General features: G+C 51.7%; 1 protein-coding gene across 5 annotated transcripts in view; it reads right to left on the bottom strand.

Moving 5' to 3' along the window:
- Positions 1–13,738, bottom strand: part of SPG7 (SPG7 matrix AAA peptidase subunit, paraplegin) — a 33,619-nt gene that overhangs the window by 8,595 nt on the left and 11,286 nt on the right. For all 5 annotated transcript variants that reach the window (XR_547377.2, XM_070614024.1, XM_008535631.2 and 2 more), the window contains exons 5-10: positions 11,028–11,167; positions 9,862–9,964; positions 8,263–8,388; positions 7,732–7,894; positions 7,163–7,336; positions 586–710 (exon numbers count right to left, since the gene is read on the bottom strand). Coding sequence is in view for 4 of the 5 variants with exons in the window: in XM_070614024.1 (XP_070470125.1) it covers positions 586–710; positions 7,163–7,336; positions 7,732–7,894; positions 8,263–8,388; positions 9,862–9,964; positions 11,028–11,167 (831 nt within the window). In the remaining variant the exon portion in view is untranslated. The remainder of the gene's footprint in view (positions 1–585; positions 711–7,162; positions 7,337–7,731; positions 7,895–8,262; positions 8,389–9,861; positions 9,965–11,027; positions 11,168–13,738) is intronic.

Raw genomic sequence — 13,738 nt, 5'->3', positions numbered from 1 at the left:
GTGCCTTCCTCTGCTTCTTAGGGAGGAGCAGTCGAGAATCACCCCAGAACGATCACTGGGGTGTGCCATGGGCCACAGCCCTGCTCCCCCCTCGGGACTCCACGGGACATTAACCAACTAGCTAATTGCCAGGGCGACCCTCCAAATCCTTTCCAACTCATGCTGGGTCCCTCCCACACACGTGATCCTCCTCACAGCACGCTGGGTCCCTGCTCCCTCAGGCGTCACCACGAAGCCCCAAACCCCCAGAGGCCTGAGACAGGGAGGCTGGCGGGCTGAGAGGTTGCCAGGGCTTCCACCTGCTTCCACCAGCTCAGGGAAGCTGCACAGCTCATGCTCCAAAACCAGGGAGCACCTGAGTACTTGACTGCTCAGGATGGAGCTCTGAGGCTCTCCAAAGAACGCGCCACAGAACTCAACCCAGACCAGTCCATTCAACCCAGACGTTCGAGGATGAGGAGAAAAACATGAGTGACAGAAACAAGCTGCAAAACCAAGAGGAGAGCAGTGAGCCCACGTCTGGACAGACCAAAGGCACAGCAGTAGGCGACTGGGCCGAGGACAGCAGCCCCAGGCCACACTGACCTGCAGCGTGGGAAGGTCAATGAAGACGTGTCTGTCCAGCCGGCCTGGCCTCAGCAGAGCATTATCCAAAATGTCAGCTCGGTTGGTGGACGCCAGGACGATGACATGGTCAGTCGTGCCCATTCCTGGGGGGACAGACCGTGGCTGTTAAAGTAGGGGTCCCCAACACAATAGCATTCCCCACAGGGTCCTCTTCCAGGACACAGGACGGGAGAGATCTCCCACTGGGGTCCTGGGGAAAGGAACACACACATCGTCATTCTGAACTAGAAGCCATGAACTGACCCAGGATTGATGCTTCCCTGAGAACCTTTCACCAAAATCACCATAAGAGGCAGAATTCGCCTGTTTTATTTCCCCCAGCCCACCAGCCCAGAGGCAGAACCGCAGACCACACCTGGGCTCTGTCTAGGCCATCCTCTACATCCACACAGCATCCCCGGAGGGAACCTGCTTCTCACCAATGCTAACGGGGGACCTGGGGAGCAGGGGCCCTCTCCTCACGCTCCGTCACCGCACTTCCTCTACTTTACAATAACTCACTGGGCAGGAGGGCCGGAGAGGGAGGGTAGTGGACCAGGACAGGCCAGCTCCTGACAGGCACTGAGGCTGGCCTGGGACACAGGGCTCACCACACACCTCTCAGCTTTTGTGGATGTTTAAAAAGTTCCATAAAATAAAGATCCATGATCTACCCTTCGCTAACTTAAAAATTCCTAATAAACTGACATTGACAAATTTTAAATCTCCATCAAGTCTTTTAACGAAAGTGACATTTAGAAGAAATATTACACAATTAAGCTCTTGGAGTGTGTCAGCCACTGTGGCCTCACAGCAGGCTGTTCGTAACTGCACTGCACAATCCCATGACAGCGGCTCCCTCCCTCTCAGGCCAGGGGCTGCTCAGACGGACCACAGGGTGCAGACCTCCTGGGGCTGGGCCCTTGTTTTGTTTTTCAAACTGTGGATTTTGACATAGATACACAGCAAGTTGCAAAAACAGCAGAGAGAGTCCCCTCAACCCAGTTTCCCACAGTTGCATGTTAAGTAGCAAGGGTGCAGTGTCAAACCAGGAGAACATGCTACGCAGCCCACAGGCCTTAGTGGGAGCCCCCCCGTCCTACGGGCACGCCCTCCTCTGTGCTGAGTCCTCTGCAATCTGATCACATGCAGACTCACGGAGCCTCCACCTCAATCGAGACCGATTCCACCACCACGAGACCTCCTCTACAGTCACAGCCCTTCCCCTCTGCCTTTCTAACCCTGGTAACAGGCATGTGTTCTCCATCTCTAGAATTTGGTCATTTCAACAAGCTCATACAAATCGAATCATACAATTATGTAGACTTTTGAGGTCAGCTTTCTTCACTGAGCATAATTCCTTGAGAGCCACCCAAGCAGCCGCGTGTGAGAACAGTTCGCTTCCTTACAGTGCTGCACGGGCCACCAAGGTGAGCGCACACCGCAGTTCACACACTTGCTCAAGGACATCTGGCCGTTTCCCATTTTCAGCTATTACAAATACATGAGCATTCCCACACAGGTGTTCTGTGTGAACACTTCTTTGGGATAAGCGCCCAGGAATGTGAATACTGGGTCATGTGGTAAGTGTACATTTAGTTTTTTCAGAAACTGACAAACTGTTTCCCAGAAAGGTCACACCATTTCACATCCCCACTGCAACGTGTCAGGTCCACATCTCCCCGACAGCTTCATGGATGTATTTCTGCAGTTGCTTTATTCCAGTGAGGGCCCAGTCCAGATCCACCCACAGACTGGGGTCCTCCCCAGCACTTGGTGTGGCCACTGTTTGTTATTCTAGCTATCCTAGTAGGTGTGTGTTCCAATCAAAACCTCAGCAAGACTTTTTGGTGGATGTGGACAAGCCTATTCTCAAAATTATATGAAAAGGCAAAGGAAGGAGCTATAACATTGCTGGTCAGGAAGGACAAAGCGGGAGGAATCAAAGAGCCCAGAAACGGATTCTGCCAAATATGCCCAGCTAAGCTCTGACAAAGGAGCATGAGCCATCCAAAGGAAGCACAGTGTTTCCAAGACACGCTGCTGGAGCAGTTGGACATCCACAGGCAAGAAGGTGAAGGACAACCTAAACCTCACACCTACACAAAAACCAACTAAAAATGGGTCGCAGATTTAAAACAGAAGCAGCCACATGAACCGTAGCTGGGGTTTCTAATGGCTCCCTGTGGAATGAGAGCTCATGTCTCCGATATTCTTTCTAACACAATAGCTCTGACGGAGACGTTGAAGTGCAAAGCCCTTTCTGCCGATCAAACTGTAAAAAGGTGACTGTCAACAGGCAACTCGGCTAGGCCGAACCCAGAGCTCTCCGAGGCAGGTGCCCTCCCATGTGGTCTGACGGTCCTGCAGGGCCGCCCCTGCCTGGCCTATGAGCCGGGGATTTCTCTTCCTCGGTAAGCTTTTCCCACGACGGGCACAGCATCTGCTCCATGCTCTGTACTTCAATGAATAGACACTGCTCTTCCCCAACGAGTGACAAAGACTCCTCAGATAAATCTGGAGGGCTGAGAATGCTCGGCTGTGTCTGCGCACAGAGGGACTTGTTAGCTGCTGGCCCAGCCCAACAAGAGGGCTTCAGTCAGGGATTCTTGGGCGAGAGCAAATCCTGGGGCGGAAGCAGCTCCTTTCACGGCAGCGTAGAGAGGACCAGCTCAGAGGAAGATGCCATTTGGTAAATGCTTCCTGGTGGGCTCAAGTCTGCCCAAAAAGGTGGTCTCTGTCTTCAAGTGCAGAAGGCAAGATAAGCAGAAAGAGATGTGCTACTTCTCAGGGCCTCGAGTGCTCAGTTGAGAGAGCTATGTGGGAGCCTCCCCGTTGAGTCCCCTCACAAATAGGTCACAGAATCACAGATGAGGTCATGCACTTTAACCTCATTTTACACATCAGAAAACCCAGCTCAGAAAAGAAGGACCAGCGTGAACTCCACAGGGTCCTTCCACAAGTCCATGAGCATGCCTGAGGCCCAGCACATGGACGGGCATCTGCAGGAGCCAAAGGACAAATGTAAACATCGCCATACCTGCCAGAGCGGTTGAACTTGAGGAGGCATCTAGTCTGGACAGCCAACTAGTCATCTGATGACTTTCAAAAGATGTTCTCCCTTTGTACTCTCAACATCACAAAGGTTATTCTCTCTTTTAAAGAGATGACCAGAAGCTATCATCACAATCTGGCACTTCTGAGCAGAGACTCCTCAAATGCATGGCGCAGGGTCACAGCTGCCGGACAGAACGCAGCCGGCCCATCATGGCCGTCCACCTACCCAACCCTCACTGGTCACGAGACCCTGCGGCCAGAACCCAAGGGGAGTTCCAGATTTCTTTGAGACTCCAAAACGACCTCTGGAAGCAATCACCAAAGCCACAGTGAAGGCAACACGCCACTAAGAGATCATGTAAAGCCATTCAAAAGAGAAGCAATGCGATGTGGTTTCTTAGAAGTTGGAGACTTCAGAGGATAGCTTTTTCAACTATAAAATAGTACACAGCTTGAAAAGCAGATCCAGCTCATCACAGCCAGAGCACTCGGTGGAGGGAGCACACACGCCCCCAGAGGAGGGGTATAGAATCCCAGTGGGTCCCTGGGACCTGGCCTAGAGAGTGCACTTGGAGAGTCCCCACCTCTGAGGGTGTCTCTTGACAGCTACATGTCAGAATCTGAGCCCCACTCCATTCATGTGTCCAAAGGCACTGAGTTCTTCAGAAACGTCCTTGCCAAGAAAGTTTGCTCTTCATGTGGAAGGTGGCCCTTCAGACCCTGACTGTTGCTGCCATAAGTAGTCCCTGAGCAAATGTTGACGGCTGCCTGGACGAGGGAGAGACGGGACGCAGGATCTGCAGGGGCAGCTCCAGATGTAACCACTCTTCTCATGATGCAAGTCAGCCCTTCCCTCAGCTCTGAGGAATGATGCTCCGATTTTAAAACGCGAACTTTCCGAGCCTACAGAAGCCTCCAGTGCAGCAGCCCACCTGACCTGCGTGAGAGCGCGTGAAGAGAGGCCTCGCCACGCGCCTGCAGCTCAGTCCATGTCCCACACAGGGACAAGGTGCGTCAACGCTGTGTGTGGTGAGGGGCAGCGAGACTGCTGGGATCTTCCTGCCAAAAACGCACAGCTCTACCTGACTCTGAGGAACAGCACAGCCTCATGTAGGGACATCCCTTCACAGAAGTATCAGAAAGACAAAGACGCAGGAACAGTGCCAGCTGGAGGACACCAAGGAGACAGGATAACTAAACGCAATGTGTGAGGCTGGACTGCATCCTGGACTAAAAAAGGCACGTCTGTGGGATGAGAGGCCACCCACGTGGACGCTCGCATCCTGGTCATGTCCATGTGGGCCTCTGGGAAGCTTGGAGGAAGATATAAAGGAATGCGCTGACTGCTTTTGCAACATTTTCGTAAGTCTGAAATTATTTTAAAACGAGAGGTTAAAAGAAAGTTTTGCCTTTAGTCTCACTCACAGTCAAACTCTACTATCCATATGCTGGCCAAACAGTACAAACACTTTAAAAAGGATAATAAATACACAAATAAAAGCTCTCTTAGAACCAAAAATACTTTGAGAAAAAAGTGTCTCCATCAACTACAATATCTAATATAGAAGTAGAATTCTGCTTAAAGAAAAGTTAAAAACAGATCTTACACAGCAGGGTCTCGAAGAGACATTTGTATGCCCATGTTCTCAGCAGCCTTATTCACAGTAGCCAAAAGTGTCCATCAACCGATGAATGGATAAACAACATGTGGTCCATCCACACAATGGAACATTATTCAGCCTTCAAAAGGAAGGAAGTTCCGACCCATGCTACAACATGGATGAACACTGAGGACATTATGCTGAGTGAGATAAAACAGATACAGCAGGACAAACACTGGATGACTCCACTTATATGAGAGACCAAGAGGAGTCAGATTCACAGAGACAGAAAGTAGGACGGTGGGCACCAGGGGCTGTGGAAGGGGATGGGGAGTCAGTGTTTAATGGGGACAGAGTTTCAGTTTGGGAAGATGACAAAGTTCTGGAGAGGGATGGTGGTGATGGTTGCACAACAATGTGAATGTACTTAATGCCACTGAACTGTATATTTAAAAATAGTCAAAATGGTAAATTTTATGTTATGTATATTTTACCACAATAAAAATAAACATACAGGGGCCGGCCCAGTAGTGCAGTAGTTAAGTTGGCACGTTCTGCTTCTCGACGGCCCGGGGTTCACCGGTTCCGATCCCAGTGCAGACATGGCACCGCTTGGCAAAAGCCATGCTGTGGTAGGCGTCCCACGTATAAAACAGAGGCAGATGGGCATGGATGTTAGCTCAGGGCCAGTCTTCCTCAGCAAAAAGAGGAGGATTGGCAGTAGTTAGCTCAGGGCTAATCTTCCTCAAAAAATAAATAAACAAACAAACATACAGGGGCCAGCCCTGTGGCCAAGTGGTTAAGTTCACGCACTCCACTTCGGCGGCCCAAGGTTTTGCCAGTTCAGATCCTGGGCACAGACCTAGCACGGCTCATCAAGCCATGCTGAGGCAGCATCCTATACTGCACAGCCAGAAGGACCTACAACTATAATATACAATATGTACTGGGGGGCTTTGGGGAGAAGAAGAAAAAAACAAAAAAGATAGGCACAGACACTAGCGCAGGGCCAATCTTTAAATAAATAAATAGATAAATAAATAAATAACATACATTACATATCTACACCAAAAAAAAAAGAAGGAGCCAACCCAATGGCATAGTGGTCAGGTTCACACCCTCTGCTTTGGCAACCGAGGGTTCGCAGGTTCAAATCCAGGGTGCAGACCTGCACACTGCTCATCGAACCAGGCTGCGGTGGCGTCCCACATGTAAAGTGTAAGAGGATGGGCAGGGGCGTTGGCTCAGGGACAATCTTCCTCACCAAAAAAAGAGGATCTTACAAAGGTAACTCAGAAGAAACACAATTCCATGTCACCTTTACTGGGTCATCTCCATTAAAAAGAAAAAGAAAGCAAGCCAGCCTGAGGTCATGTTCAAGGGCAGCAAACACAGCACCTCCTCAGGGCACCAGAGGCCTCAGCTGCGTTCCACGGATGTCCTGCTCCATCCAACCTCAGCCAACCAGGCGGCATAGAGACGCACAACAGCACAATCAGCTGGCTCCTCCAGGCTGGAACTTGCCATCACAACCTGACCTGCCACCTATATTCCCAGTTTTTTTCCTTTTTCTTTTTCACTATCATCTTGACTTTTTAAAATTAAAAGCTGTCTTTCTTGAAAGCAGCAAGATGCTGACTACTCCTTAAACTGGCCTTGTTTCTGGTTCTTACCTGCTACAGAACAGCTCTCTCTGTGCTGACATCACCCTCACCTCTGGCAGGTGGCGTGGTGGAGAAACAATATAGACCAGTGACTGGAGGAAAATAAAATGCCTATGAGCATTAGTGTAAGGTTCTGGAACAATAAACATAAGCAGCGTGACCCTAGAAAACGACTGTTCTGAAAGAGGGAGGAAACCTTCCCGCACAAGAGCGGCTGGGCACGTGGGCACTCACCATCCATTTCCACCAGAAGCTGGTTGAGCGTCTGCTCCTCCTCCGTGTTGGAGAAGCCGGACATGGTGGTGGAGCGCTTCTTGCCCACGGCATCAATCTCATCAATATACACGATGCAGGGGGCCCGGGAGCGGGCTTCCTTGAAGAGGCTCCGCACGCGGGCAGCGCCGAGGCCTGATGGGACACAGAGGGCCAGGAAGCAGACAGGTGACGGGAGATGAACCCTATGTTTGTGCCAGGGGCCAGAGTTGCCCACTAAAGGTGACAAAATCTCAGCAAGTGTCCTCTCGTGCAAACAAAGCCAGGCACCCCATCCCAGAAGAGGTCACCCTGGTGGACGCTCAATCTCCCGGAGTCCCCAGGCCATAAGTGGAAGTGGCTTCAAAGAACATCACCACCCAATTCTCTACATAAATACGACATTTCCTGTAATACAGGTTTCATTCTTCCTTCTCTATTCCCCCCACTTCCTCGTCAGTTCAGCAACCTGAGGAAGGACGTGTGAAAGGAGAGCCATTCTGGACAAATGGTCAGGTGAGCCTGTCTGCAGCCCCCCAGGCAACACCTACCTCCAATGACCTCCACGAACTCCGGGCCGGCCATCGCCAAGAAGGGCACCTGGGCCTCTGTGGCCACCGCCTTGGCCAGCAGTGTCTTCCCACAGCCAGGGGGTCCGAGCAACAGCGCACCCTTTGGGACTTTGGCACCGAGCTGAAGGAAGCGCTCTGGGCTCTAGAAAAGCAGCAGATAATGCGACACTAACCACAGGTGTTTCCGAGAGAATTTTCAAGAAAGGCCTCACGTGAAGGTCAGCTCATGTATTGTCATGAATCAGCTACGGTTCAGGCGGTTCTGGGAGACGCAGAGGGCTCTGGCAGCGACCAGCTGGCTCAGGTGTGACCTCTCTTGCACTACCGCCCTTCGCTGGTTAACAACCACGCATTTCACCTGCTTGCTGTTCAACAGGCCCCAGCGTGTGCAGCATGCACCTGGCCCCCCCACCTGCGCTCGGGGAGCTCCTGCTCAGGACACAACGTCTGACTGTGTGGCTCTTCCCTCAGGAGAGCGTCCTGGCCACCTCCTGCTCAGCACGTGCTCACCTTCAGATAATCCACAAACTCCTTGACTTCCAGTTTGGCTTCGTGCATCCCTGCGACGTCTTTAAAGCTGACTCCCTTCCCCGTCTTGCCGTCCACAATCGTGAAACGAGCCATTTTAAGCTGATTCTGGGCAGAAGGAACATAAGGGCAGGGCACTGTGCACCCCGAGAAGAGCAGGGAAGTGGAGCAGCTTGGTGCTGGCTCTGCCTGTGCATCCCCGTGTCCTCGCCCTCCCTCTGCCCGGAAATGCCAGCCCACACCCTCGCCACTCATTCAGACAGACGGAGATTAAGGTAACATTTCAGACATTTAAGGAGAAATGTTTATTTTACATCATTAGCAGTAAGAAAGCAGTGTAGCATCTAGCAATTTGCCTTAAAAAAAAAACTCTCCCCTACAAGCTAGGTAATTTAATATTTTTTGCATAGACAATCTTATTTTCCTATATGATTTTTCCCACTATCGTGTAATTTGTTCTTCTGATTATGAAAGAATATAACAGAGAATGGCCCGGTGGCATAGTGGTTAAGTTCACACACTCCACTTCAGCGGCCCAGGCATGAATCTACACACTGCTCATCAAGCCATGCTGTGGCAGCATCCCACATACAAAATAGAGGAAGATTGGCATAGATGTTAGCTCAGGGATGATCTTCCTCAGCAAAAAAAAAAGAGAGAAAGAAAGTAACATAATAACACTCAGTTCTAAGGAGTCTTGGTAGAAATGTTAGTTGGTAAATTTCTGGAGAGCAATCAGGCCAGAGAGATGCAGCTCTTTGTGAGGTGTGTGAGCTACAGCTAGGCTCTACTTTAGGGGGACACGCCAGGCAAGTAATTAGGCACTCAGAAGACATGTGCACGGAATCCACTGTAATATTATTTAAATACAACAACAATAAAAATAAACAGCCCAAAACATGCAAGAATTATCAAAGTGATTGAGTAAAACATGATGCAGCCTCACAATGAGACCCAGGGTGCCATTAAAGTAAGGCGTGAGCCTTTAGCTAGACACAGGAAGATGCTCCTAGTCTAAGTGGAGGCAACCAGGCGACACTCTGTGCCCCTGCCCTGTGACAGTTCCCAGGGAGGGGACCGGGAGGGGACCAGGAGGTGACTGGGCCACGGGCCTACCTCCTCAGCCCCTCTGCTGACATGGCTGATTGGCCACAGACAACCTGATGGGGAAGGAACGTGTACATTATAACGAATGCCACAACAAGAGAAGATTTTCAAAGTGTATCAACGTTGTCCTTTTAAAGGCAATCTTTAAAATTTCTCAGCATGTCAGCTAACAGGGGAGACCAAAAAGAAGCGATGCCCAGCTGACACTGAAAACTGCAGAACAAGCTGTCCTAGAGATGCCCCGGCTCAGCCCCCATGTCAGGGAGAGAGGGGCCTCAGGTAAGGCTGGCTCCCGGACACCCTCCGGCCAGCCAAGCAGAAGGAAAGGGGAGCCCACCGATGGCTCCAGGCCGGCCTGTGCGACAGGTCCCTCTTCCTCATGTGTGTGTGCTGCAGTGTGGGGGACGTGTTCGGCAAGCACATACACAAACCCTCAGACAGCAAGTACAGGGAGATACGATCTGTACAACTTACGAAAGCACTGAATCCTCCTTCTCTTCCCGTCATTCCAGCCAAACGGAAAACATACCACAGGATGGCCAGGCCCACTGCTGTCATCCCCAAGGCGTAGAGGGCACTAGCGAGAGAGAGGGAGAGGGAGGCAGTTATCACTGGGAAGCGGTAGCTGAGGGCACGCCTCACAGACTCAGCGGACCACGGAGGTCACGGAGGTCTCAAAGACAAGAAGAGCAACCCCTCCCGCCAAAACCAACGTGGAGAACAAACGACCATGAAAGTGGGTTTCCTCATCCGTCTCACCAATCATCCTCTTTTACATTTTTCCCAGCCCTCAGATGGAGCGTGGAGATGCTGGGGACACAGAGCCTAACCTTGGCATGAAGCCAGGAGGGCCGACGCTACTCACACACCCCGCCATCTAGAGCCTTGTGACAATTAATGCCCGACCAGAGCAGGTTTTCATGTTTAATGTGTTTCGTTTTCAAAAGTAGTCCATCAGCTCTGGTTAGTAGGGAAGTAAGCACAGCAGCAAGGAGTGAACCTAGGGCGTGGGCTCGCAGCGGGAGAGGACCCCCCCTGCCATGAACCAGACCCTCAGGGGACTCAGAGCCTCAGGGGCCAGTGGCTGCAGAGTTTAGAGACAGACCATTTCAGAGGAGCGCTTGCCAGTCACTGGCACCCTGTGTCTCATCAGAACTTCAGTGCGCACCCATGAACCAACGTAAACCCCTCCGCATACAGGTCTCAGCCACTGTTGGCTCCAGCGTGTGGCTGAAACAACCCCCGTGACCATGCTGATCAACTTGATCCCTTAAGCAGTCTGCAGGGCCCATCCATCTCTTTTTCTCTCTGTGACGTGGAACCAAGAGCTCCTACCGGATGTCCCTGCTTCTCCCCACCTCTTCCATTTTCCTATTGGTAGAAAATGGCAACCCTACAATGCACGGAACTAAGAGATGCCACAGGCAATGAAAAAAAGTGACTACAGGAAGCTCCAGCAGGCTCACAGATTTCCAAATCTCCCAGCACTGCGTCATCCACTCATGTTTATTTCCCCTCCCACAAGGGGGGTCTAGTCAACAGCAGGCAAGGCCAGTATGAGATCTATGTTTGAGGTTTGTTTCTCACATCACAAAGCCAACCTGGTTTAGTTCAAGAGCCAACAAAAATGACCAACATACTTTCCAAAGAATCCCGTCCGCTTATAGGAAACCGGGATCCTGTCCTTGCCTTCAATATTCAGCTCATCTTCAGCAGCTCGAAGCTTCTCTTCAAATTTGTCAATATTTGCCACCTGCATTCGGTACATCAAGGCCAGCCGCTGGGGGCAGAAAGCAGAGCACACCGTGAGAGTGATGAACAGGACAGACTGCCGACCCCACCTACAAGAGGACAGTCCCTCAACATCCTGTGCCGACAAAGCAGGGAAACTAGACTGGGTCACATCCTGATGCTCTGGGTCACAGAGGTGATGCTTTCCTGCTGCCCCGGAAACTGCTTCCAGGTCTAAAAACTTTCAGTTTTCTCAAACACAATTACAACAAAATTTCAGTAGATACTCTGTCTCTATTTTCAGCAATAGGCACATTTTAAGAAAATGAAGGGTGGTATTTGCATTTTAAACTGGGCCCCTGCCTCACACCCAGCCCTGCATGCTCACAGAGACACAGCAACGAGCCTGTGGTACTGGACTGGGGACGTGCGGTCAGCATACTAAGGCAAGAAAGACAGGTTTTCTGTTTAACCGCTGGCCGAATCTGAACTCAGCTACATGGGTTTCTTTTTTCCTCAGTAAACCTTTCCAAGTGAGAAGAGACTGAGGAACAGCGAGCAGGTGGAGTCTTCTGAAGTGGAAGTGCTGCCTCCTGCGGGACGTAGGCCTCACCAAGGAGGCTCAAGAGCAGGCCAGGAGCCCACACGGGGTCCGAAATCCCTTCTCAGCCAGCCGACCTGCTCACGGGGTAACCTGAAGCCCCCTCAGAAGAAACGTCTGAGCAGCCCACGAAGGGCAGGGGCCTCGGTGGGGAGGCCTGACTGTCTCTGCCATCATGGCCCATGTCACACCACTCCTGCAACAGTTTCCTGATAGCTGAGGCCACGCTTTCCAGAGCAAAACTGCTCCAAGCTCAGATTCCAAACAAACTCTTGGAATCTGGATTGAGCAGCCAGATTTCCCTCTGGCTCTTAGGAGTCTCAGAAGATTTCTTGTGGAATGACTGTCATTACGAGAGTGGCCAACCAGGCTCTACTTCATGGGGTAACAAGGCCAGATGCAGAGGTGGCCTCAGTTGCTGGGTGAACCTAATGGACCCCAAATGTTTGGCCTGGACTTCATCAATGCCTCAATCACTTAAAGATCTGGCCTGGCCACGTAAACAGGGTCACCCATTTGCACAGAAGGGGAAAATGTAGAAATGACTCTCTTTCTATGCCCAGATCCAAGAGCAAAATGTATGATTCCAGAAGCCAACTCATCTTGCACTCCTTCTGTAAAGCTTCCTCTCATCACCCGGGCCCAAATCATCCCTTGCTTGGGCCAGGCCCCGTAGTGCCACCAAGGTCACTCAGCACTCAGGCCCAGGCAGCGTCTGCCTCACCCCTCACTTCTGAAGTGTGCTGGAGTTCAGCTTGGACTGGTTAACAGTGTATGTATTGATCCTATCACCCAACCACACTACAAGCTCTTGCAAACTGACACCCAGCTGCAAACACCATGCTCGAGATCGTATCTGAAAGAGAAGCTTGGCAGCTGTGGTGCACCCACAGCCGAGCATGCCCAGCAGGACCAACACTCTGCCGACCACTCCACCCTACCCAGGAACCAGAGCAAAGGCTGCGGTGCACACAGGGCATGCTCTGGGGTGCCACAGAATTCTGCTGTAAGGGAGAGAATACTTCACCGAAAAGAGTAAAGCCATGTCCCCAGTGAGCAGACTGAGTCAAAACCAGAACGCCGATGTGTCTCCCAGCGTGGAGAAAGGTACAGGATGTGACCCAGTCTAGTTTCCCAGTGTCCAAACTTCTAACAAAAAGTGGGAAGGAGACTCAAGAGACACGACAATTAAATATCATTCATGATCCTTGGTTGGACCCTTAAGGCTGAGGGAGAGGCAGCTGGGAGATGTCAACAGGGACAGGGTTTTTAGAAAACACTGTGTCAGAGTGGCCTTTCCTGGGCCCAACAATGGTGTCGTGGTTACTAGGGGATCTGGAGGGGTAAGAGGGACAGGAGGGGAGACTAGAGAGAGTGGTTCATTTCACATGGTCAAGCTTTTGGGGCCCAGTCTCCATGAGCCCCCTCATTTTCCAGCAGTGCCAGACAAGTCGGCCCCTGTCACTAGGGCAAGTCTCTCCCCCTCTGTGATGCCCAGCCCTCCACCTGTGATGGAGTCCCACCCTCCCAACCCCTCTGCAATGCCTGCAACCTCACCTCTCACTGCCGCACACTCTGCAGTCTTGTCCACACTGGGCTTCCCTCCTGGGGGTGGGGGTGCCTGAGGTGGGAGATGAGCAGGGTCCCTCCCGTCCCTCTCTTCCTGCTGCTCTCCAAGGGCCAGCCCTCACCTGACTCCCAACTCTCAGCCACCTCTCAGAGCGCTGTTTCCTGCCCCTGACCGAGAGATTCCCACTTGGCCAATCCCCCATGCCCTCAACTCACCTGCATCTGCCAAAGCTACCCTGTCTGCTGAGCTCCAGCCAGCACCACACCACATGCCCAGACTGACAGAGGGAAACCTCAGGGCCACAGCTGGCCCGCCTCCTTGATCCCTAGTATCAGCGGTCACCACTGTGGCCACTCTGTCACTACTTCCACCTCCTCCTCTATCCACAGCAGCTGCAGACCCCAGCTCCTGTCTGGAGACGACCCTGCCTCCCCTGTTTCAACCTCCAT

The sequence above is a fragment of the Equus przewalskii genome, chromosome 3 (assembly GCF_037783145.1).
Source record: "Equus przewalskii isolate Varuska chromosome 3, EquPr2, whole genome shotgun sequence".
Classification (NCBI taxonomy): domain Eukaryota; kingdom Metazoa; phylum Chordata; class Mammalia; order Perissodactyla; family Equidae; genus Equus; species Equus przewalskii.
Note: the sequence above shows the minus strand (reverse complement) of the source record. Positions and strands in the feature narration are given on the sequence as shown.